General features: G+C 45.2%; 1 protein-coding gene across 3 annotated transcripts in view; it reads left to right on the forward strand.

Moving 5' to 3' along the window:
• Nucleotides 1-25877, forward strand: part of yap1 (Yes1 associated transcriptional regulator) — a 172875-nt gene that overhangs the window by 114004 nt on the left and 32994 nt on the right. For 2 of the 3 annotated variants that reach the window (XM_038817709.1, XM_038817710.1), the window contains exon 3: nucleotides 7714-7827. The exons of the other annotated variant lie outside the window; for it this stretch is intronic. In XM_038817709.1, the coding sequence (XP_038673637.1) occupies nucleotides 7714-7827 (114 nt within the window). The remainder of the gene's footprint in view (nucleotides 1-7713; nucleotides 7828-25877) is intronic. 3 annotated transcript variants of the gene reach the window in all.

Raw genomic sequence — 25877 nt, forward strand, 5'->3', positions numbered from 1 at the left:
TTGAAGTGAAAAATACCAATTGGTCGGGAAAGCTGAGTGATGTGGCATTGCCAAGCCATTTGAGGGTTAAGGTTCGCCAGAGATGAAAACCAGCATGTCCAATGGATGAGTCCCCAAATAACTAACTGTAAAAGGTTGGTGTGGAATACAAAAATCAAAATATAATGGCTCTGTTTAATAGCTTAACAAGACCAACAGTTGATCATTTTGGGCTCTATACTGTAGGGAGACGATAATAGTGGAACAGCAGATTTACTAGGACACAGCCTTGTATGAAGAAATTCAAATATAATGTTAGACTTGTTTTGATTGGAACAAATGAGGTTATGAAATGATTTCAAAGATACTTAAATTTATGAAGAATAGAATATATATATATGGGAGTCAGGTAGTTTCCAGTGACTGAGGGATCCAGAAGAAAGGGACATGGATACAAGATTAAATGGAAGAGATTTAGGATAAAAGGAAAGCTGAATTTTCCACGGATGCGAGGCTGCAGAATGTACTGTCAGAATTGGTGATCAAATCATAATCTTTGTATTTTAAGAATAAAAGCTTGATAGGTGGTAGAAAAGTGAATGAAAGGCTATGGTGATGAGAACAACATGAACTGGCGTGGGGTGGGCTGAATGGCCTGTTTTGTATTGTGATTTCTAAGTGTTCCATGGAAGTAATTTAGTTTTCAATGAAAATGTTCTGAGATCTGATTTTGATTTTGAAATAAGAGTTTTTGGGTCCGTTTTCAAGAGAAGATTTTGAATTCTGTTTTAAGTTTGCGTGGTACTCTTGTATATTTGTCTGTGCATATTGTTATTCACCTTGAACGATCCTGTACTTAACATTTGAATCAATCATACGTAATATTTTACCTTTTGAATGTGCTCAGTGTATTTCTCTTTTTATATTGTATTTGAAGCAGTCGTCTTTTTTGCTTTAGTGACAATAGATTTCACTATCACAGGCTCAATTCTTACATTCATTTAACAAAAAATGGAAAGAAAATCTTTAAAATTCAATCTCCATTGCAGAAAGGTTCATTACTTTACAAATCCGGGCAACCGTGGATGGCAGGGTGGCACGGTGGTTAGTACTGCTGTCTCACAGCCCTAGAGACCCGGGTTCATTTCCAGTCTTGGGTGATTGTCCATGTGGAGTTTGCACATTCTCCCAGTGTCTGCGTGGGTTTCCTCCGGGTGCTCCGGTTTCCTCCCACAGTCCAAAGGTGTGCTGGTTAGGTGGATTGGTCATGCTAAATTGCCCCGTAGTGTCCAATTACATATAGGTTAGGTGGAGTTACTGCGATATGGCAGGGGAGTGGGCCTAGGTAAGGTGCTCTTTCAGAGTGTCGGTGCAGACGTGGGCTGAATGACCTCCTGCACTGTTGGAACTCTATAGGAAAAAGAACTAATTGAATTCCTGCAAACATTTCAATGTTGCTGAAGTAATCATTTTGATTCAAGTACCCACAAAACCCATTTAAATGTTTATTACAGAAAAAAATAATTAAGCCACAAAGAAAAGCCTCAATTACCCATCAACTTGCCCATTCTATCTCAGCCGCCAATAGCATACTATAGATTGCAGACACTTCTGACTGCTAGGGAGTCACAGGATTTTCTTTTGAAACGGTCAGTTTCTCTGTGTCCGCCCAACCCCTTCACGTCTCTACTGTTTGTGAAGATTGGGAGAAATGGTGCAGAAAGCATAAGGAGGACATGCAAGTCTGATGTGTTTTAAATAGCCCAGAACATCAGGAAATGGCAAATTGCATTGCTCGTCACTCTTGATCATTGTCATCATTATAAACTGGTTTGCAATAAACTGCAAGACGTGCATAAACGTAATGTTATTCAGGGTTCTAGAATATGGTAATTTGAAAATCAGTTGGTTCAAAGTTTTCCAAATAATTGATTTTTCTTCTTCTTGCCTTTTATGTTTTGGATCCTACATTTTTTTAATCAATGCCACCAGTACTGGGAGATGATTGAAAACATAGGTTTCTGTTAGAGAAAATCGGAGAATGTGCAGAAAAGGAAATTGGGCCATGTAGCTATCCACTATCTTGGTGTAAGAACCATATCAGTTAATAAGTATGAAGGTCAGTAAGGAATCTGAAAATGAGATCATTTTCAGTGGCTGATGAAGGGAGATAATTCTGTCACGCATTGTTGGGTGGAGCCCCACTCACCCGCTCAGTTACGGAACCATTTGCTGTCACACGGAGCCCCACTCACCCACTCAGTTACGGAACCATTTGCTGTCACTCAATCATCTGAATTTGGAGAGCACTGTGTCTACACCTGTAAGGATACTGAAGGTATTTCTCAATAATTGGCTGTCCCATGCCTCTCCAAAGAGCCTTTAATCTACAGATCTGAAATTTTCTTCCCTGTTCCCTCAATCGCCTCAGATTTGCATCTTCAACTTTTCTCTTGTCTGCTCCTTCATGTTGATTCCATTATCCTCCAACCCAGCATGACTCTAGTCGAGTTGGCAGCTTTTTCCCTGCGTGCATTGCCAAAGAAGATTTCCTATATGAAGGAGAGGTACTGCTGAGGAGGAGATAGAACTCAGATCAGTGTCTGCTGAGACAAGTCAGCAAAGAGGAGAAATATAGCAGTGCATTGGGGTGGTTAGTATCAGGTATGTTATTGCAATGTGAGGAATGGAACAGGGTAGAGGTGCTGCTCAAGAGTGAACTACAGCCAGAGGGGAGGAGGGGTTGGGGACAAGACAGATTGCCTGGAACAGGAAATGGAATTTATAAATTCATAGCATATTATTCCATAGAGGAGGGGAAAGGGACCCCTAACCGGAGGGAGAAATTGAGAACTTAAATATTAAATGGGAGATAGAAACTTATTTTACTTTGCTCAAATGCTTCATGGGTTCTTGTAACAGGATTCTTATAGGATTTAGACGGGGGAGAGAATAGGAAAGGAAGGTGGTCACAAATAATTAAGAAGCAAAGAGTAGCAGGAAACCATTGTTTAGCAAGTGCATACCCATTGAAACAGCTACTTGAAAAAACATCAAATCCAGGCTTCTGAGGAAAGGACTTCAACCTGAAATGTTAACTTATTTTGCTTTCCGCAGATTTTTTTCTGACCTGCTGAGTATTCTGGCATTTTCTGTTTTTATTCATTATCAAATACTTGCTAATTCTTCGGCTGCTTTCTGATGGAGCGCACACTAATTTCTGCTAGGCTCTAATATTCTTCCTGTATTGAGCTTCACAAAAGAACATGCAATCCCTACTGAACCATACAAACTAATGACAACTCCAATGCACAGTAGATTAATTGATCTTTGTGAGAGTGCCACTTTTGCCTTCATGTTTCTGGGTGCTGAAGGTATAAAATTAACCATGGGTCACACTCTTCATTGCTGTCTGGTGATCCCTAGATATTTGGATGCTTGATGCTTCCACTGGCAGTGCAAAACAGTCCAATATAATTGGCATTAAAATCCCATGGGCAAGAAGACTCCAGCAGTTCACTGATGCTTACTGTTTAAGCAAAAAAGAAAAGCCATTTGGATAAAAATTGGGACGGAAGTCCATCATACTCCATGATGGTCCAAGAGATTGGGAGATAATTGGAAACAGGGTGATGACAATTCATTTCTATTTTTTGAAAGATACATATGAGCATAACAAAGTATGTTAAGTATTTCTGATATGTTCCTGTTCCTTTAGAGAATATCAGATATGTGTTGGTGCTTAATAATTACTGTGTACCTCCATTTCAATTTTAGTCTACATTTAATTGAAAGTAATCCTTCAGCAATTGAATGTTAGCTTGAAGAATGGAGAGTTTAAGATTTCTGTGCAGAAAGATTGTCAAGCCAGGTTGACAATTTGATTTGATTTAGTATAAAAACAAAAAGGCACGTGTAAAGATGAGATGCAACGTGCTGTTTTCAAAATCTAGCATGAAGTGAACCCATGCTTCTATATAGTTTACCTGGGCTGTCGCTTTCTTTCTGTATAATACTGATGGTTTTCGCAGAGCAGCTGGCTGTAGCTTGATGCTTATTATATTCTTTGCAGGATCTCAACTCTGCTAAAATGAAGAAATAGGTTAGTTCATCACTGGTTAGACAAGAAAATTGAAATTGACCATGGCTGTTGTTCTTGCAACTCTTACGGGCCAGATTTGGAGCGTTCATGAAGCATCTTGAGAGTAGGTCCTTGGAGGTGACTTATATGTTGAAATTAAAAACCTCCAGTTATCCCTGTAGCCTGAATGAGGAGCTCAGCAAGAGGATGAGCTGACTGACAGTAATAGAGTTCCAACTGTTCTCTTCTCCCATTGGTTAGGATGGCATATCTGTATTGTTCCTACTTGCTGTCCAGTGGATTTTGTTGCAAAGTGTACGTGTGGACATCAGATGAGAATGTAACTCAATTGTGAGCCTTGCAGTAACATTTACAACGTGTCCTCTTTCAGTAGACTTGCAGATTAGAGTAAGAAGTCTTGTGTGTGTATATGAAGATGTATATATACACCTATGTCTCTGTGTATATCTATCCTCACTGTTTAATATAGACAGTCGCCTATCAGTCAAAAAACCATAACAATTATCAATTTACAAAATGCTATGGATGTCCAAATCTGAAAAGAAAAGCAGAAGGTACTAAAAATGCCCAGTTGGTCTGGCTGCTTCTGTGGAAAGCTAAACTGTTAACAGTTCAGACTTGTGACTTTCATCAGAACTGGCAAAAGTTACCAATATAATACCCTTTTTGAGTAGCTGTGGGGGGTGTTGAGAAGAATAAAGGGAAGCTCTGTCTGGGTAGAGGATATGATGTATTAAATGGTGAAGCATTTCGGTATGGAAGGCGAAAGGGAGTGGTAATGGGATAGTCAATTATAAAAGGTGTGTCTAGAAGAGGTGAATAGCAGCATCCTGAATAGCTACCACCCAAATGCAAAATGTAGGAAATAAGGGAGCAGCTACAGGGAGGGAAAAAGCAAAACCAGCAAAGCAAAATGAAACAAAATGGGATATGAAGTGACCATCTAAAGTTGTTGAACTCCAGTGAATCCAGAGGATGTAAAATGCCCAGTCAAAAGATGGGACGCTGTTCCTCGAGCTTGCATTGTACTTCATTGGAACATGCAACAGGCTAGAGACAGGTCTGAGAGGAAGCAAGATGGAGAATTAAATGATAGGCAACTGTACACTCTGGGTCAGGCTTCCATACTGAAAGAAGGTATTCCACACAGTGTTCATCTGATCTGTGTTTCCTCTCCTCAATGCAGAGAAGACCACATTATAGTGTGAATACACCCAAGTACAAGTAAATTGCTGTTACACCTGTGGGAATGATTGGGGCCTTGGACAGTGCCAAGTGAGTAGGTAAAAGGGGACAAGCATTGAATCTCCTACGCTTTCATGGAAAGGTGCTCCAGGAAAGGGAGGGATTGTTGCGGGTAACTAAGGAACAGACCAGGGTATCATGCAGGGAACTGTCCCTTTACAAGTCAAGAAGGGGAGAGGAAGATGTGTTAGCATCACCAGGAGGTGGCTAAAATGGTTGAACAGAAGAGGCTAATGAAGTGGAAGATGAGGACAATGAGAACCTGTCGTAGTTCTGGGAAAGAAGGGAAAGGTTGAGAACAGAAGGAGTGTGAAATAAATTGGATGCAGTTGAGGGCTTTGTCAACTACTGTGACCAGGTGTGGCGGCATGGTGGGGTGGAATGATCTTGAGGAAAAAGAGATCTATCTGAAGTTCTTGTATGTTATCAATTTCACAGTTCCTGGTTCCGGCTCTTGAGTGCTCCATTTACCTTTTGACCAGAAAACAGCTATATAAAGGTTCACTGGCCAGTTAGAGTTTCCCTTTTCACACTGACCATTGTGGAACTTCATTTAATTAAATTTTGTCACTGAACAACAAATGATTCCAATATGACCATGCCAGTGGAACTAGTCACTGGCCATTCCAGCATTCTAACTGCAATTCCCGTACCAGCCTCCCTGGACAGGTGCCGGAATGTGGCGACTAGGGGCTTTTCACAGTAACTTCGTTGAAGCCTACTCGTGACAATAAGTGATTTTCATTTCATTTCATTTTCAATTTGTAGCTGACCTACTCTTGGGTTCCGGACTGTTGTTTTTCCAGAAGGAGTATTTTAGGTTCAGAGCTTCAGAAGTGACCGGCTAGAATCTGCTGCACAGAACTGCATTCATACTGACGGTGGATTGTGTGCTGGTGTAATTCCATTTACTTTTTGGAATTAAAATCCCATGAATTGGAAGATACCCTAACCTCATTATGTGGTTAGAATGCGTTTGTTTTCTCCATTTCCCAATGTTGAGATATTTACATCTTCCCCAGTTCTCCTTGTTCTTATGGCACTAGAATGCTCTCATGTTTTGTTATTTATAAATGTGGCGAGCATTGAATTTTGGCAGGTCCAATGAGCTATCCTGACAAAAATGAATTTGATTCCTTATCTACATACCCATACTTCAAGTAGAGGACATTGGATAGCCGTCTGCGTGCTCCTTCCCGAAGAGGCACTGAGGTCAATTATAGACCTTTTGTGGCGCTTTGCAATCATCCAATTTAGTGCAGGCTAGTGATTGAATGTGGAACATTTCTGATTTTGCATAGCTCATGTGAATAAACTAACAATTCTTTTTTGGGAGCACACACTCCTGTATACTTGCACGTCATTTTTTAGATGCTTTGATGGAGGGCTAATTCCAACTTTTTGTTTTAAGTGCTGTTTTCCAAAACTACTGCTTGTCATACATCGTCAAGCTACTAACATTTGTCAGTAATATTATTATGATAATAGGAATGGAAATATTTTACCGCAGAATTTGCATACTTTGTGACATTAACTCCTAAACAAAATACACAAGAGCTTCGCTTAGAAGTTCTGTGCTGTGAATTGTCTACTACTGGTAGCGTTACTACAAGTGTCAAAAGTAATACCATAATCAATTACTGACGAGCAGTTGTTTAAAAAAAGATAAGCTTCAAAACACCTTCTCCCTGCCTTGCTCTCTCATCTACTAAAACTGAGGGTGGGCATTTGATGGGTAAGCAGGCTCCTAACTGAACTGAACAGTTCCTTTCTGTGTTCCCTCGTTTCTCATTTCTGCCCCCGATCCTCCTCCAAGTAGTCCACCATTTGGCGCCTTACCAGGCATCCCAGCTAAGATGAGAATTCTTGTTGGTGAATCAAATGGGGACAGGACATCTCTGCTAGTCTAGCAGAATACACAACTGTATTGTGCTTCTTAAAAGGGTAATGTTTGACAATGTCTTACAGCCATCAGTTTTCTACCCTGCTAAATATAACTGCACTTGGAAACAAGTAGTTATTCCCTCTTCACAATCTCCCTTTGCGAAATACATGGAAAATATTTGAATCCTCGTTATGTCCAGTCCAATGGACTTATTCACTGGCTGCATTTGAATAGAATATTGCAAGTCTCAAAACTATATACGAATTAATCCCAGCAAGATTATGCTCTGGTGATTTGCCCTGTACTGTTGCAGGCAAGATCTTTGCATAAATACACAAGTTAAAAGATTTATTTATAAGAGTTGGTTTCTTTGTTTTGCTTTATGTCAAAACAAATTTACTTTCAATTTTTTTTATATTGCTTTCTGATAGTCATGTCATTGTTGAGCTTGCAATATTTCACTTTTAGCAGCCCACCATAAATTCCTTTACTTTTCGTTCAGGCCCACTTCCCGATGGCTGGGAGCAAGGCATTACCCCAGATGGGGAGATTTACTACATAAACCACAAAAGCAAGACCACCTCTTGGTTGGACCCAAGGCTTGATCCTCGCTATGGTAAGTGAGCCTTTGCTGCAGGTAATGCTTGACTTGTTTTTTAGCTGTCCAGCCAAATTTTGTAGTATTCCTTGTGGAAATTTTTTAACTGAGCAGATTGCTGTATTTTGTTGTGCTAGTCTCTGACTGGCGGGAGCTAAATCAAAACAGTGTGCAGATCACTGAGCAGGTCAGGCTGGGAGGACATAAACTCTTTGAAGCTTAACAAGTGTTGACCTAGCGACCACTATGGGCCCCAAACTGGAGAGTAGCTTTAACTCTTCCTTTGCCACAGATGCTAAACTTGTAATAATGCAACAGTATGTTTTTCATCTCACTAATTTTGCCTTTCCTAGATAGGTTTATGAGCATTACAAGTGAATGAATAAATGTACCAGGTTTAACTCTTGGCAGTTGTTTGGCTGCTTTGATTTCAAAATTGAAGTGCTTAGTCATTGTTGTTGTTTGTTCCATTGCATGTTGTCACCTTCGGTGGTAATAACGATAAGGACCATGTTGGAGGAAGAATATCTTCCTGAAAAATGTTGCACAGCTGTTGAGGAGCATCTGCTTGCTTTAGGGAACTGTTTATAGCACCTTGATGTGCTCAGTGTAGATTTTTATTCCTGCTTTCCCTGTGTGGGCCCACAGCTTGCAAGTCTGCGCATAACACTGCCAAAGTATCCCAGACAGGCTTAAGTGTGTGCCAGGACTTTCTTTGCGGTCGGGCACTTAATCTCTTCCAGGCCTTTTGAGTCAAAGAGCTCAAGTGTAACTAAAGGCAAAGCAAGGGGTGGGGGGGAGCATGTGTGCTGGTGCAGACTAGATCTAAAACAAGGCTAAATAGAGACAAGCTGTTAGTTGTATTGAACTTGAAAGAGTTTCCCTCTTGCATGTGAGGTCAGGGACATTATATTGTGGTTTTCATTTATTTTGTTCTGCAAGCCAAGAACATTTTTTTTTTTAAGTTGCTGACCTTCATTGACAACCTGAGCCGGCTTTGTACAATTGGTGTGTTTTTCGTGTAGCTAGGTTCTTTTTACTGGTCCATGGTGTAGTTTATACTGGCCAGAATTGGATGAAATAAGTGTTCTGATGTTAAGGGAACACTGCTTGCATCAATTTATTTTATCAGACTACATGCAGTGATCATTGTTTTATTTGTCTTGTTATCTGTGATTAGATTCAACAAAATGTTTCTACTTGGCGAAACAAATATATTAACCACAGTATAAATTGGGCCACCATATTGATTATGCCAGCCGAGGACTACTGTGATATGTACCTGTATCATAATTTGGGGAGCAAGGTGTCAAGTTTCCGCTTTGAGTGCAATTGGCAATTTTGGTGCAAATTATGCCTGTTTAGAAAAACTTTCTCCACACCCTCATCCTGCCTGGTTCCCACTGAAATAAGTTTTCATAGCGTCAAAATGTTTAAAATTAATTTAGAACTGTGCCCACTTTTGGCTATTTTTGGATTTCTGTCTGAGGATATGGTTTTACATGGTGGGCGGGCAGGTACGGTAGCTTTTGTTGTGCTTGTGGCTGGCTGTAGAGGATGTTGCTTAGTTGGAGGCCCCCACTCCATCACCTGTTTCATTATGGGCTACCCAAAACATACATTAGGAGCGGTACAGTAGCACAGTGGTTAGCACTGGTGCTTGACAGCACCAGGGACCCGGGTTCGATTCCCGCCTTGGGTCACTGTGCGGAGTCTGCATGTCCTCCCTGTGTCTGTGTGGGTTTAATCCGGGTGCTCCGGTTTCCTCCCACAGTCAAAAGATGTGCGGGTTAGGTGGATTAGTAACGCTAAATTGCCTTGTAGTGTTGTAAAGCTAGATGGGTTACTGGGATAGGGTGGAGGTGTGGTCTTCTTTCCAAGGGCCGGTGCAGACTCGATGGGCCTAATGGCTTCCTCCTGCACTGTAAATTCTATGATTGAGTGATTCAGCTGATAACATTTTATTCCATTTGGACAACCTTTTATTTCACACATTGCAAAACTATGTCAGTGCCCCGTCTAGTTGGAGGGTGGTCCATTTGGTTAGAGGGTATGTGTACAGACTGTTCCTTTGACAACTGGGTGACATTCTTCTTGATGCTTTCTTTACATTATTTCATTAATAGCAAACCACCTTTTCTTTTTTCTTTTCTCTTTTTTGCATATTGGTATAGTTTAATTTGAAATGGTGGGGTGGGTGCTGAGTTGGAGAAGGGTTGTCTGGGGGAAGGGGGGGTGGTGAAAGAGCAGGAAAGGTTTACAAAAGATTGCTAGTTTAATTTTAAAGATCCCTAAAGGCCTGCGGATGAGCGCACTTAGCAAAAACTCCCTCCGGTGATTAACTTGAGCAGGGGCTTATGGGTGGTGACCTGCTTCCAGCACAATATTTTTACAATTAACACAAATCTTGAAGAATGCAAATTGCACTTAATATTCTATGATCATTTTCAGTGGTTATGCCAATTCTTGGCAAAAATACGCCAGAAACTCTAGGCCGAAATGAGAGGGAGGGGAGATTCTGTTTGTTTTGAGGAGTCGAGGGAGGGGATGTCTTCTTTCATGCTTTTCTCTATTGACCTTTATTGTTTGTTTTAATTTCCTGGATTTTATAACCATGGAAGTGAGACAAACTGCATACTCCTTTCTGATGAAACAAAAACAATAGCTTATTGCTCGGGATTTAGTAACTGTTAATGTACCACTGCATTTGCAAAAATGTAATATAAAGTCGCAGTATCACTGAAGCATTAAAGGTAGGCAAATAGAATATGTAGCATGGAATATAAACAGAATAGCTGTACTGCAGTTTTTTTTATTTTAGAGTACCCAATTTTTTCCAATTGAAGGACAATTTCAGGGCAGCAGGGTGGTTAACACTGCAGTCTCACGGTGCCGAGGTCCCAGGTTCGATCCTGGCTCTGGGTCACCGTGTTTGGAGTTTGCACATTCTCCCCGTGTTTGCATGGGTTTCGCCCCCACAACACAAAGATGCACAAGATAAGTGGATTGAACACACTAAATTGCCCCTTAATTGAAACAATTAATTGGGTACTCTAAATTTATATTTTAGGACAATTTTACATGGCCAATCCACCTACCCTGCACATGTTTGGGTTGTGGGGGCGAAACCAACGCAAACATGGGGAGAATGTGCAGACTCCACACGGACAGTAACCCAGAGCCTGGATCAAACCTGGGACCTCAGCACCGTGAGGCAGCAGTGTTAACCACCGTCCAACCGTGCTGCCCTTGTACTGCAGTTTTTAACTAATTTCTGTATTAGCTTTGGGGGAAATAGAAACTTCCAACAGGCTGCTCTGACAGGTTTGAAAACTGAGTAATTAGTGTTCCAGTGCTGGGTGGGAGTGAACCGTTTGCTCCACATCATTAATACAATAATATATGTAGCACATCACATTGGATAATTAATGGGAATGCTCATTCACCTCCACTAAAGTACCAGGCCTGAACTGGAAAGCTTCACATACACTGATGTGGAGTCAGTATTAAGGAAACATCATGTTGTTGTTTAGCATGTGATAGCTACCTTCCATGATAGGTTACTTGCTAGTTGTGTGAACCATGACATTTAGACCGTTGCCTGTTTTTCTGAATTGTTGTGCTTCATTATTTGGTGGAATCTGTCATCATTCATCGATTTCTACCAACTCTGAGCACACACAGTTTCATTCGTGCTACTGCAGATTTAAGAATTTAGCACTAAAATGTGTGTTGCTTCAGTCATTTTATTGTATAGTTCATCATGAAGGTGGTGCATTTTGAGTTGCTTGATTACCATCCTTCTTATCTCAGAATCATCAGCCATAAATTAGTTTAACTAATAAAAACATAGGTTGCATGAATGGAGCTCTAGTGACATGGCAAAGGGTCACTAGTATTGTGCTATTGAGGTCTGCTGGGTCATTGCTATTCACAATGCATATAAATGATTTGGAATTGAGAGCAGAAACACAGCTAACCAAGTTTGCAAATATCAAATTAACGGGTGGGGGTGGGCAAGAATCCAAATAGTCAGGAAGTGGCATGCCAAATACATCTATATAAGTTGGAAGGACTTGGAGTAACAAATGGCAATTGATGTGGGCTATCGCAGATCTAAGAAACTAAAAGAAAGGGGAGTAAGATAGATGCCTCCAAAATACACAACATGACCTGGGAATATTGTTGGATAAATAGCTTGAGAGCAACATCAGTGGCAGCCGCAATGGCAGATAAGTAGATCTGGGAATACTTGACCTCTGTGACAGAGGAGGCAAAGCACCATAAGGTGACAGTAAATTTATATGTTACTGCAATGACGGCATACTCTATACTGCAGCAAATACACCCATTGGATTTTAACTCTTTTAATATCAGCTGGGTATCCGTTTTGTGATTCCATGTTTTGTTTGCATCAGAGCAAGTCAAATGAACTGGATCAGATTGATTTTGTACATGTTGGTGTGTTCTCGCCAGCACAAACCTATTAATCCTGTATATAGAGACAGCCCTCTACTGAGTCCAGTATTTTAACATTCTGTATCCAAAAATTGCCTTTTCCTGGTATGCAGTGGGGAAACATGCCACATGGAATGATGAGTAGCAGTAAAGAGCAGAAAATTCCCAAGTCAAAAGCGAGCTGTTGATTTGATTGGTCTATAAAGGTATGAAGGCAGAGGTGGCTAAAGTAGACTGGGAAAATTGGTTAAACATTAAGGTGGTAAGTGAACAGTAGCAAACATTTAAGGAAATATTTCTTACAAAGATACATTTCATTGAGAAATAATCTACAAGATGGAAGAACAATCTGGCTAACTAAGGAAGTTAAGGATGGTGTCAAGCTGAAAGAAAAGGAATAACATTTTGGAAACCAGTAAAAGATACCTAAATACGTGGCTGAAGAAACGGTGTCAGGGGGAGGGTTTCAGATTCCTGGGGCATTGGGACCGGTTCTGGAGAGGTGGAATCTGTCCAAACTGGACAGGTTACACCTGGGCAGGACTGGGACTGATTCCTCGGGGGGGGGGGGGGGGCTATTTTCTAGAGTGATTAACTGCCCAATGTAAATTGAAACATAATTATGGTTTGTTTATAACAAGAATAATGAAGAAATATGCAGTAAATACAACTGGATAATGACAAGCGAATACCTACTACCCATTTACTATCCACTTCAATTGTCCCTCTATCCCTATACACAAGACTGTTCTCTCTTCCCCCTCTGGCCTCTTTTTCCCCCTCTGCCCTCTTTCTCTCTCTCTCTCTCTCTCCCTGTCCTCTCACACTCTTTCTCTCTTCCCATCTCTCACTCTTTTTCCCCCATCTGCGCTCTCACTCTTTTCCCCCATCTGCGCTCTCACTCTTTCCCTCTCTGCCCACTCTCTTTCCCTCTCTGCCCACTCTCTTTCCCTCTCTGCCCACTCTCTTTCCCCCTCTGCCCACTCTCTTTCCCCCTCTGCCCACTCTCTTTCCCCCTCTGCCCGCTCGCTCGCTCTCCCTCTGCCCGCTCGCTCGCTCTCCCTCTGCCCGCTCGCTCGCTCTCCCTCTGCCCGCTCGCTCGCTCTCCCTCTGCCCGCTCGCTCGCTCCCCCTCTGCCCGCTCGCTCGCTCCCCCTCTGCCCGCTCGCCGCTCCCCCCCTGCCCCCTCGCTCGCTCCACCTCTGCCCGCTCGCTCGCTCCCCCTCTGCCCGATCGCTCGCTCCCCCTCTGCCCGCTCGCTCGCTCCCCCTCTGCCGCTCGCTCGCCTCCCCCTCTGCCCCCTCGCTCGCCCCCCCTCTCCCCCTCTCCCCTCGCTCGCTCCCCCTCTGCCCCCTCGCTCGCTCCCCCTCTGCCCCCTCTCTCGCTCCCCCTCTGCCCCCTCGCTCGCTCCCCCTCTGCCCCCTCGCTCGCTCCCCCTCTGCCCCCTCGCTCGCTCCCCCCGTCACCCTCGCTCGCTCGCTCCCCCTCTGCCCGCTCGCTCGCTCCCCCTCTGCCCGCTCGCTCGCTCCCCTCTGCCCGCCCGCTCGCTCCCCCCCCCCTCTGCCCGCCCGCTCGCTCCCTCCTCTGCCCGCTCCCGCTCGCTCGCTCGTCCCCCTCTGCCCGCTCGCTCGCTCCCCCTCTGCCGCTCGCTCGCTCCCCTCTGCCCGCTCGCTGCTCCCCCTCTGCCCGCTCGCTCGCCCCTCTGCCCGCTCGCTCGCTCCCCTCGCCCGCTCGCTCGCTCCCCTCTGCCCGCTCGCTCCCCCTCTGCCCGCTCGCTCGCTCCCCCTCTGCCCGCTCGCTCGCTCCCCCTCTGCCCGCTCGCTCGCTCCCCCTCTGCCCGCTCGCTCGCTCCCCCTCTGCCCGCTCGCTCGCTCCCCCTCTGCCCGCTCGCTCGCTCCCCCTCTGCCCGCTCGCTCGCCCCCCTCTGCCCTCTCGCTCGCTCCCCCCTGCCCGCTCGCTCGCTCCCCCCTTCCCGCTCGCTCGCTCCCCCTGCCCCTCGCTCGCCCCCCTGCCCCTCGCTCGCTCCCCCCTGCCCGCGCGCTCGCTCCCCCTGCCCCTCGCTCGCTCCCCCTCTGCCCGCTCGCTCGCTCCCCCTCTGCCGCTCGCTCGCTCCCCCTCTGCCCGCTCGCGCGCTCCCCCTCTGCCCGCTCGCTCGCTCCCCCTCTGCCTCGCTCGCTCCCCCTCTGCCCGCTCGCTCGCTCCCCCTCTGCCCGCTCGCTCGCTCCCCCTCTGCCCGCTCGCTCGCTCCCCCTCTGCCCGCTCGCTCGCTCCCCCTCTGCCCCGCTCGCTCGCTCCCCCTGCCCGCTCGCGCGCCCCTCGGCCCGCTCGCTCGCTCCCTCGGCCGCTCGCGCGCTCCCTCGGCCCGCTCGCTCGCTCCCCCTCGGCCCGCTCGCTCGTCCCCCTGCCCGCTCGTCGCTCCCCCTCGGCCCGCTCGCTCGCTCCCCCTCGGCCCGCTCGCATCGCTCCCCCTCGGCCCGCTCGCTCGCTCCCCCTCGGCCCGCTCGCTCGCTCCCCCTCGGCCGCTCCGCGCCTCGCTCCCCCTCGCCCGCTCGCTCGCTCCCCCCTCACCCTCGCTCGCTCGCTCCCCCCGTCACCCTCGCTCGCTCCCCCCGTCACCCTCGCTCGCTCGCTCCCCCTCGGCCCCGCTCGCCGTCCCCCTCGCCCGCTCGCTCGCTCCCCCTCGGCCCGCTCGCTCGCTCCCCCTCGGCCCGCTCGCTCGCTCCCCCTCGGCCCGCTCGCTCGCTCCCCCTCGGCCCGCTCGCTCGCTCCCCCTCGGCCCGCTCGCTCGCTCCCCCTCGGCCCGCTCGCTCGCTCGGCCCCCTAGGCCCGCTCGCTCGCTCGGCCCCCTAGGCCCGCTCGCTCGCTCGGCCCCCTAGGCCCGCTCGCTCGCTCCCCTAGGCCCGCTCGCTCGCTCCCCTCGCCCTCCGCTCCCCTCGCCCTCCGCTCGTCGCCCCCTCGGCCCGCTCGCTCGCTCCCCTCGCCCGCTCGCTCGCTCCCCCTCGGCCCGCTCGCTCGCTCCCCCTCGGCCCGCTCGCTCTCGCTCCCCCTCGTCTCGCTCGCTCTCGCTCCCCTCCCTCTCGCTCCCTCTCGCTCCCCTCCCCTCTCGCTCCCCTCCCTCTCGCTCCCCTCCCTCTCGCTCCCCTCCCTCTCGCTCCCTCGCTCTCCGCTCCCCTCGCTCTCCGCTCCCCTCCCTCTCGCTCCCCTCCCTCTCGCTCCCCTCCCTCTCGCTCCCCTCCCTCTCGCTCCCCTCCCTCTCGCTCCCCTCCCCCCTCTCGCTCCCCTCCCTCTCGCTCCCCTCCTCTCGCTCCCCTCCCTCTCGCTCCCCTCCCTCTCGCTCCCCTCCCCCTCTCGCTCCCCTCCCTCTCGCTCCCCTCCCTCTCGCTCCCCTCCCTCTCGCTCCCCTCCCTCTCCCTCTCTCCTCCCTCTCCCTCTCTCCTCCCTCTCCCTCTCTCCTCCCTCTCCCTCTCTCCTCCCTCTCCCTCTCTCCTCCCTCTCGTTCTCTCTCCTTTCATCCCCTATCTCACTCTTTACCGCTCCACCCTCATGAAACCCACCAAAAATGTTGTAAGCACCAGCATTTCATCTCCATGGAGATGGCCTCACCATTTGTGTGTGATTGACCACTATTCATTTGCAACTACATTGTGGGGTGTTTATGAGCCTCGATTCAACTGATAAAAGTGGGTGTGCCATGGAGTTGTTTGTCTCATTAAAGTGTGCTGTGTTACTGAGGCGGTTGCAAACCAATGTTCCAGAACTAGGGGCAGTTTCCGAATAAGGAACCTCCAATTTTAAGTGGTCATGTGGAACCTCTTCTGAGGAAAGTTGACCTTTGGAATTCTCTTCCCCAGAAAGCAGTGGATGTTGGGCCATTAAATATATTTATATATAAACCAGGGGCTGGTTTAACACAGTGGGCTACTGGTTTAGCACTACCGGCCTCCCCGAACAGGTGCTGGAATGTGGCGACTAGGGGCTTTTCACAGTAACTTGATTGAAGCCTACTTGTGACAATAAGCGATTATTATTATATTTTTTGTGCCAGGGAATTTGGTGGGGTTGGGGGTGGAGAGAGGATTGTGGAGTTGAAGCCATGAACTTGTTGAATGTCCTATTGCTGCTTCTATTCCTTTTGAACACAGTAGTCTTGTAATGGCAGCCTCGGGAATGTCCTTTTCTTACTTTTTTCCAGTAACCCACTTTTACAAATGGCTGGCCCTCGTGACCCACACCACTTTCACTCGCTGCTTCGAATCATAGAATTTACAGTGCAGAAGGAGGCCATTCGGCCTATCTAGTCTGCACTGGCCCTTGAAAAGAGCACCCTTCTTAAGCCCACACCTCCACCCTATCCCTGTAACCCAGTAACCCCAACTAACAGTTTTGGACACTAAGAGCAATTTAGCATGGCCAATCCACCTAACCTGCACATCTATGGACCGTGGGAGGAAACCGGAGCACCCGGAGGAAACCCACACAGACACTGGGAGAACGTGCAGACTCTGCAAGGTCGGTGACCCAAGCCGGGAATCGAACCTGGAGCTGTGAAGCAACTGTGCAAATTTCACTTACGGACAAACAGTTTTGCATCCCAGAAACTGAAGTTGCTGGTTTTGTCCAATTTGACGTTTCCAACTCTAGTCTGATATTTAACTCTAGGCTCTGAAAGGCTGCTTAATTGATCTGAATATTTGACACCCGTATACCATCCCACCTACCTAAACACATTTGCTGATCTGATAGTTCTCTAGCAACATAGATACATGAATTTGGCTTTAAAGAAATATGATCCATCATATTCGTCTCATCTCTCTAAATGTCCAAAATCAGACAATACGCTCATTTACTGTGCATCAGCAATCCACGTTTTTCAGATGTAATCTCATTTTTGAAATTGATTCAACAGCAAAATATTTCTATGCACACAAGAAAAAATAACCGATTGTAAGATGATGACGATAGTCATCAAACGCTGAAACCATAACCTGCCTCATGGTGGGAAGTTCAAGACTCGGGAAGAGTCCCCAGACCATGCAAGCTTCAAGACTGCTGCTGGACAAAATCTAAACGGGATTCACTGCACATTTAAAAATACATCTCTCTCCCAACTCTTACCTTTTTCTTTTCATGATGTGCATGTGGCTGGAATTGACTGAGGCAATACTAAGCTGTTTCTTCACATCAAAAGACCTCATGCTGGCTAGATCAGTGTCTGAGAGGTCCTTACCGCCCTACCTCCTACAAAATGAACAGAACCAGGCACTACACTAGTGTAACGCTACACCACAGTTCATCCCACAGGCCATTCCAAATATTAGATTTCATAATGAAACGTTGTATTTGTATATTTGCTAAGTATTGAATTTAACCTTATGAATGTGCACTTATTTTTAAACGGGGTCAGTTTATGGCAGCAACAGTTTACCAAGCAGAAAATTGTGATGGGGAGGGATGGGTGGGTGGGTGGGAAAGAAGAGATCAGGCGGTCTTTGGAGATAGATTTTGGTGACACATTTTTCAACACCCGCGAGTCATGACCCCTTTTTTAGAACAGTACAGCACAGAACAGGCCCTTTGGCCCTCAATGTTGTGCCGAGCCATGATCACCCTACTCAAACCCACGTATCCACCCTAAACCCGTAACCCAACATCCCCCTACTTAACCTTATTTTTTTAGGACACTACGGGCAATTTAGCATGGCCAATCCACCTAACCCTCACATCTTTGGACTGTGGGAGGAAACCGGAGCACCCGGAGGAAACCCACGCACACAGGGGGAGGACGTGCAGACTCCACACAGACAGTGACCCAGCCGGGAATCGAACCTGGGACCCTGGAGCTGTGAAGAATTTATGCTAACCACCATGCTACCCTGCTGCCCTACGTTGAAAAATGCTGAAATACAAGACTGTAAAACACTATTTTGGTCTGCCGAACCAAACCTGTCCAAATATCATCATTGAACAGTGGCATTAGATTCTGTGAATTCATCCATGACGGCAGACAGAGTTTTGGTCAAATGCTTCAGAAAAAGGATAATACTACTTAGTGCCCGGCACTGAAGCGTCAGCGTCATCTTGGATTATGTGCTCGAGTTTCTGAAGTGGGGCTTGAAGCAATAACCCACTGACTTGGGAAGAAATGCCCTTGGTGGAAATTAGGGAAGCATAAGAACAGTTCCTCTTGCCTCCTGTATCTTCATATAATTTTGAAAGGTTGACTTAGTTGATTTAAATTTTTGAACCTTTCTTGAGCAGGGTCATCCTAACATTGCATAACTCTTGCGCCCTTAGCTTACACAATCGGCCCTTAATGCCAAAAGAGAAAATTCAATTGTCTTAGCAGCTTTAACGATGCCCAGTTTTAACTCTCATGACTATTTTCAGCCTGTCATTGTACCATATCTCAATCATTGAAAAAAAATACTTAAATAAATAAACAGCTACCAGAGGTTAGTTGCAATGTGAAACCCAAAGTTAGCTCTTCAAGCTACAAAAACTATAAGGGAGAAGAATCAATATTTAGGAATGAATTAATCTAGTTAATTCTAACAGATATGTGCATCGTCTATCTACAATAGATGGAAGAGAGGAAATTAATTTGCAGTGTTCATAGTTCATTTTTAATTTCAACTGACTCCTCTCTACTGAAGTTGGACAATGAGAACAGGTGTACCCCTTTCAGCCCTCAAGCTTGTTCTGCCATTCAATTCCGTGTTGTCCAATACTTTGGCCACTCGCAAACTATTGCTGTTCACCTTCTAGAGCCACACAAGGCAGTGTTGCATTAAAGTTGCAGCAGTGGGTATGAGGACGGATGTCACTCCATTTGTCATCCGTCCTTAATTGAGTTGCTGCAGGACAGGGGTGACATTGGCCTGACAGCAACAATGTCTGTCAGAACATAGTTCCGTGGGGCGGCACAGTGGTTAGCACTGCTGTCTCACTGCGCTTTTTAAAAATAGTTCCGTTGTGAGTCAGCTGCTCAATGAAACATGAAAAAAATGTCCCAAGGTTTTGTAACTTTCTCTGTTCCCGTCCTCTCTCGGTGCATCTAATTCTAAATGATACTCTGTGTAGTGATTGCTCTGTATAGTGCTTCAAAAGCAGGACAGGCCTTGGGAAAGATGGATGATAACTGAAGAATTGGGTTTTGGTTAGCTGGGAGTTGACTGCTTTCACAACAGTTGAGGTGTGTGAGTAATGCACAGCACTACATTGCTGCCAATTGGGGTTGAAATGTGTAATTTTGGCATGCAGCAGCAGCAACGTGCAAATGTGTTCCTCCTTTATTGGGATGGGGATTGGGTGGAGGCATGGGCTTAAGTACGGGTGCTCTTTCCAAGGGCTGGTGCAGACTTCATGGCCGAATGGCCACATTCTGCACTGTAAATTCTATGATCTATGATTCATCTTTATAGGTCTGTTAAAACAAGCAATTGAAAGAGTGGAGCTTTGTTAGCACAAAAGGAGTGATTGCAGGAGGCAGGTCTTGAGCTAAAGTTTTATTAAATTTCAAGACCGTGTTCGGATGTAGCAGGCAATAGAACCAATATATAGAGATTTGCCTCAGAGTCTCTGATAAAATTGAGGCAGTTTACTTTTGAAATTTGGTTTTGTTAAATAAACTGAATCTTACTGTGAAACAGTCAGTTAGCAGATTGTCATCATTCTTCGAGAAAGCTTGCTTTGCAGAAAAGTGAGATTGCAAAACCCTTTAGAAGTTGGTTTCCTGGCTATGCCAGTGTGTGTACTGATCTTGATTGCTGTTGGTTAGCCTGAAACTTATTCTTCAAAGGGCTGATTATTTATTTTATCAGTGCCGATTTAGTCAAATTTGCCTATTCGAAAACTGGAGTTTTAAGTTGCTATGCGTGACATTTAATTGTTAGACATGTACTCATGGTGTACCACTTGTTCAGCTGGGTGCTGCATTGGCGTGAATCTCGGCTTCACGTGCCTGCATTTTCCTGTGGTCTGAGTGACCCTTGACCCCACTCCACCAGGCTTGTCCTGATCCACCCAAGCTGAGTGCCTAACCCAAAGATCAGCATGATCCAAAATCTAACACCAGACTTGCAAGTTTACCTGTTTTGAGACACTGTATGCTGTCTGATCGGCACCAGTTGAGTGAGCATTGAAATCCTATTGGGCAATACAAATTAGATCATCCGTACTTCAACACCATTCATCTGACTTTTGTTCCGACTTTCTCATTGCCTTATTTAATAAAAAAGTAAACCAACTCAATCTAAAGTTTCAGTTGACCTAGCTGGGTCAATGAAAATGAACACTTCCAGATTCCACACTCCTATGTGGGCAAAATGTTTCCTGATTTCACTCCCGCACGGTCTGGCTCTGAAGATTATGCTCTAAAGTTTTTTTTAAAAAGCTGATTCCAAACTTAGATTCAATTCAAGTGTTAAATAGCTAGTTTTTTTCCATCACCAGTAGTTGTTTATTTGCCTGACAGTCCAATGCTTGCCCTGGTTGAGGCACTACGTAGTAATCCTTTCCTGTGATCTGACCTGAATTTTTGGATTTTCTTTTGATTTGAGCTTGATGATGAGAAAAGAACCTTCCAAGTGTCCATCTTTCAATATGCCACAATTTCATTGGAGTGGAAGATTTTCTCTTGGAAAAGAGAGGAATGTTCAAACTAATTAAACTACTTTATCTTCAGCACACCTATTACCATCCCAGCAAATGGGGGGGGAAAAAAAAAAACCAAAGCTCATTATTTCGTCAACATCTCAAAAAGTGCATGGTGAAATTATGTTTGCAAATGGCAATTTTTCCCCAAACGGTTCGTCGCTTTGGATTTAAATCATAGGTTCCAATAGCTTCCCCAAAACAGATGTTAGGACCACAATTGCCTGCTTTTTCTCGCTCTCCCTCTTTTCTCAAGCAAGATGATTGCTGGTGTAAGATAATTTATGTCATTTCCTGGCCACAATCATTACAGGGGCCAGTGAGTTGCTTATGGGCTACTTTCATATTTTGCTGACTGTGTAGCACTGGGGCAGCAAGCTTCCGGTGCTGCTCTCTGGTAGCTCCAGAGGAAGGCTACTGGATTGTAGTTCAAACAAGTTTACTTTTGCTGTAGAGCTTAACTAGTTAGTCACCAATAAAGGCTAGTTTTCAGTCAGCAGGCAGCAGTCTAAAGTGAACAAAGAACAAAGAAAAGTACAGCACAGGAACAGGCCCTTCGGCCCTCCAAGCCCGTGGCGACCATGCTGCCCGTCTAAACTACAATCTTCTACACTTCCTGGGTCCGTATCCCTCTATTCCCATCCTATTCATGTATTTGTCAAAATGCCCCTTAAATGTCACTATCGTCCCTGCTTCCATCACCACCTCCAGCAGCGAGTTCTAGGCACCCACTACCCTCTGTGTAAAAACAAAAAAAAAAAACTTGCCTCGTACATCTCCTCTAAACCTTGCCCCTCTCACCTTAAACCTATGCCCCCAAGTAATTGACTGCTCTACCCTGGGGAAAAGCCTCTGACTATCCATTCTGTCTATGCCCCTCATAATTTTGTAGACTCTATCAGGTCGCCCCTCAACCTCCGTCGTTCCAGTGAGAACAAACCGAGTTTATTCAACCGCTCCCCATAGCCAATGCCCTCCATACCAGGCAACATCCTGGTAAATCTCTTCTGCACCCTCTCCAGCAGTCCTATAAGAGACCACTTAAAGCTATCTCTGACTAAGCTTTTGGTTACCTAACGGTAGAGGCTAGCCGCCTGCTGGCTCGTCAGCTGAGAAAGCAGGCAGCCACAAGAGAAATAGCCCAGATAAAGGACAGCAATGGCGGACTGGTAATCGAACCAAAAAAGGTCAACAAAGCATTTGAGGCCTTCTACTGGGGACAATACACTTCTGTGCCCCCGACAGGGACTCGGGGATCAAACTGTTCCTCGGACTGGACATGCCCCTCGTGAGGATGACAGATGGCAGGAGCTGGATGCACCAATAGAACTCCGAGAGGTCATGGAGAGAGTCAACTCCATGCAGATGGGGAAGGCGTTGGGACCTGACGGGTTCCCAGCAAAAAGTTTGCACCGGCTCTCATCCCTCACCTGCGGGCGATGTCTGCAAACTTGCTAGCGAGGCGCCTCCAATGATGAGACAGGCCACCATATCACTGATACCCTAAAAGACCTGATGGAATGTGAACCATACAGACCCATTTCGCTGCACAATGTGGATGCAAAGGTACTCTCAAAAGTCCTGGCCAGAAGACTGGAGAACTGTTTATCAGAAGTGGTCGCAGAAGACCAGACGGGCTTTGTCAGGGATAGATGGCTAACTGCGAACAGTTTTAAATACATGCAATTTAATAGAAATAAGTTACCAAAAAAAACCTGACTCAAAGCATAAATGTGAGGCGTCAACTAGGCACATTGCCCCTCTTTCCCCTTCATCTCCACTATTCAAAGCAACAGACTTGTTAAAGCAATTTTATACACAGCCCATATATTTCTACTTTTTGTTTAGTAATCTGGAAGGGAAACCAACGTTCTCTCTTTTTAATATTTCCCTCCCTTCTATCACAGAAGGTTTTTTAAAGGCAGGTTTTACTAGCACTGTCTGCCCAGTGTCGCCATTGGATTTCCTAGCCTGAGCAGAGAAGTGCACATTTGCAGATGGGTATCAGTGGCCATCTTGCATTGGCAAGAGGCTATTATATAAACCCTTTTCTGTGTTCTGATTGATTTTTTTTTTTGTTACATAATCACTCTATCTACTAACTGGAAATTAACCTATAATGGTGCAAATTTAGTTATTAAGCTCCGCAGCAAAAGTAAACTTGTTTGAACCAGAATCTCGGCAATATACTTCCAGTGTGTCAAATATATTTCTGTAATGTGTGGTGTTTTATATCCTTTGCGGGATTATAAAAGATTTACAACAGCTCAGTCAACAGAGACATACTCCTGGATTTGAAATTTGTCTAACTCTGGATTAAATCTATTAATTGGGCTTCATAAATCATCCAGTACAGCACAATTAAGACATTGCACTGTGCAATGAGGAAATTCATAGAATGCTGCTGTTTGGTTTATTTTGTGTCCATGGTCAAACCCTTTTATGAGGTGACCAGAGTGTAGCTATAAATCTAAATTCTGTTTTTGAAGGTAGTAATAAAGGCATGCATCTCAATGTGGAGCAGAACGTTGACTGTTTTCTAAAATGGGCTTTTTTATTTAATGAGGAAGTTGTTGATGTTGATTCAAGAAATTTGATAGCCACAGTTGGGTCCTTTGTTCTAAAGTCTTTAGCTTTGTAAATTGTACTAAAAGGCTTGAGTGGTTATTTTGTGTTACATTGATGAAGCAGTCCGAAGTAATCACCCCATCACAAGATAAAGGCCAGCCACATGATTACAGGGAAACAAAGGATTAATGTCATGGATGAAGCAGTTAAGTGGGTGGGATCATTAATACGAGCTTGGAGAGCCAGAGGTAATTAATGGCCTGTTTACCAATCAGGAGCTGTGACTAATTAATAACGGACATAATCAATTGAAATTACAGTGAATAAAATGCATTTTTTGTGAGAAGGCTGGTAGAGCTGAGTTTCCAACGCAAGTGGAATGGACTAAATTTTTGATTGGTTTCTTTGGAGCCCAGGTACACCATACATTTAGTTGAAATGTGTAATTTAATCCTGTCTGTTGAAGAATAATTCTACAACCTGCAATGTGTAATTTGACCTAATCATTAAAAGGCAGGCTACAAGGGTCAGAAAAGGCACAATGAAGCATACTGCTGTCAGAGAACTGCTTGTGTTCACACCTACGAGGTTAAGGGCATGTATAGCACTTGCACTGTTGAACTCTTAAGAGGAAGAAGTGAGACCATGCAGGGATTTCAACATAATGAGAATTTAGAAATCAATGTGGGTGCACCATATGCCAATGTAGGTCAACAAGCAAACAATGATGGTAAATTCTGCAATTTGGGACAGATGGAGCAGAGATTTCAATGAGATCAAACGGGTGGACTTCCTCCACTGGGAATTGTTTCTTTCTGCTTGTCCAGACCCCTCATGATTTTGAACAGCTCTATTAAATCTCTCAATCTTCTCTAGGAAAAACAGCCCAAGTTTCTCCTGTTTTTCCATGTAAGGCCCTCATTTATGTAACCATTCTTGTAAATCTTTTCTGCACCCTCTCTAACGTCTTCACAGCCTTCCTAAAGTGTAGTATCTGGAGTTTGCTGCAGTGCTCCGGTAATATTCCACTTCAGGCTGAAACAATATTTTATGAAAGTTCACCGTACTTTCCTTATTTTTGTGCTCTGCCTCTATTTGTAAAGCCCATTTTCAACCATGGTCTTGGTCTACCCTGCCACCTCCAATAATTTGCGTACACGTACCCCAGATCTCAACTCCTGTATTGTTTGCAAGCTTTATGATGTATTCATAAAGCTTGCTTCATGAGGGTCTCCTCATTGTTCCGTCCAAATTATATAATTTCCCACATCTTTGCATTACATTTTCTGTCATGAGCCTGCCCGTTCCATCAGGATAGATATGGCCTCTTGAAGTCTCGCTATCCTCCTCACGTGTCACCAGACTTCTAAGCATTTTGTAAAAATCTACATAGCTAAGTCAAAGTTATGAATGTAGACCAAGAAAAGCAATGGACATAATAGTAACCTCAAGGACCTCCACTATACACCTCTCTCCAATCTGAAAACAACTTCATCACTGCTGTTTGCTGTTACTCAGCCAACTTTGTATCCATGCTGCCATCCCTTCCAAGTGTTTTAACTTTGCTGCATGTGGCACTTTATCACATGGCTTTTGGAAATCTATCTACCCCACTTCATGCTCATCAACCCTCTGCTGCATCATCAAAAATGCAATTAAATTAGTCAAACACAATCTACCCATAACAAATCAGTGCTGACTTTTAATTCATCCATGTTTATCCAGGTGACTTAATTTTATCCTAGATCATAGGGCGAGATTTACCAACCACCCTGCTGCATATTTTCCGGCAGGGAAGGCACCCCGCCAGCATGATCTACCGGTCCCGCCGTTGTCAATGGGATTTCTTGTTGACAGCACCCCTCACTGCCCGGAAACCCATGTGCTGACGTGGGACCGGAATGTCTCACTGTCGTGAACAGCCGATAAATCCCGCCAGCAAGTGTTTCCTCCAGTCAAGATAAACTGACTGGCCTGTGGTTTTTTTGGTGTCATTAAACCATTTTTCGAGCAAAGATATGATATTTTCAATTCTCTAGTGACCTGGCACCACCCCGATTAGATAAGGTGAATTGGAAGAATATGGCCAGTGTCTATATAATTTCCACTTATTTTTCTGTGTCCTCCGATGCATTCGATTCAATCCTGCTGACTTATCGAAAGCCAGCCTTTCTGATACCATGTCTTTTATTTCAATCCACCCAGTGTCTCAACTACTTCCCTTTACACGATGACTGGGGCAACTGACTCTTCCTTGTACTCAGTACTCCGTGCCTCAGCAGTGCCCTCTGCCTCCCTGTATAAATCTCAATTTTGGCCCTTAATCACCCGTACTCCTTTTTATTCATATACAGAAGACTTTTGGATTTCTCAAATGTTAGTTGCCAGTCT

This window comes from Scyliorhinus canicula, chromosome 14, assembly GCF_902713615.1.
Source record: "Scyliorhinus canicula chromosome 14, sScyCan1.1, whole genome shotgun sequence".
Classification (NCBI taxonomy): Eukaryota; Metazoa; Chordata; class Chondrichthyes; order Carcharhiniformes; family Scyliorhinidae; genus Scyliorhinus; species Scyliorhinus canicula.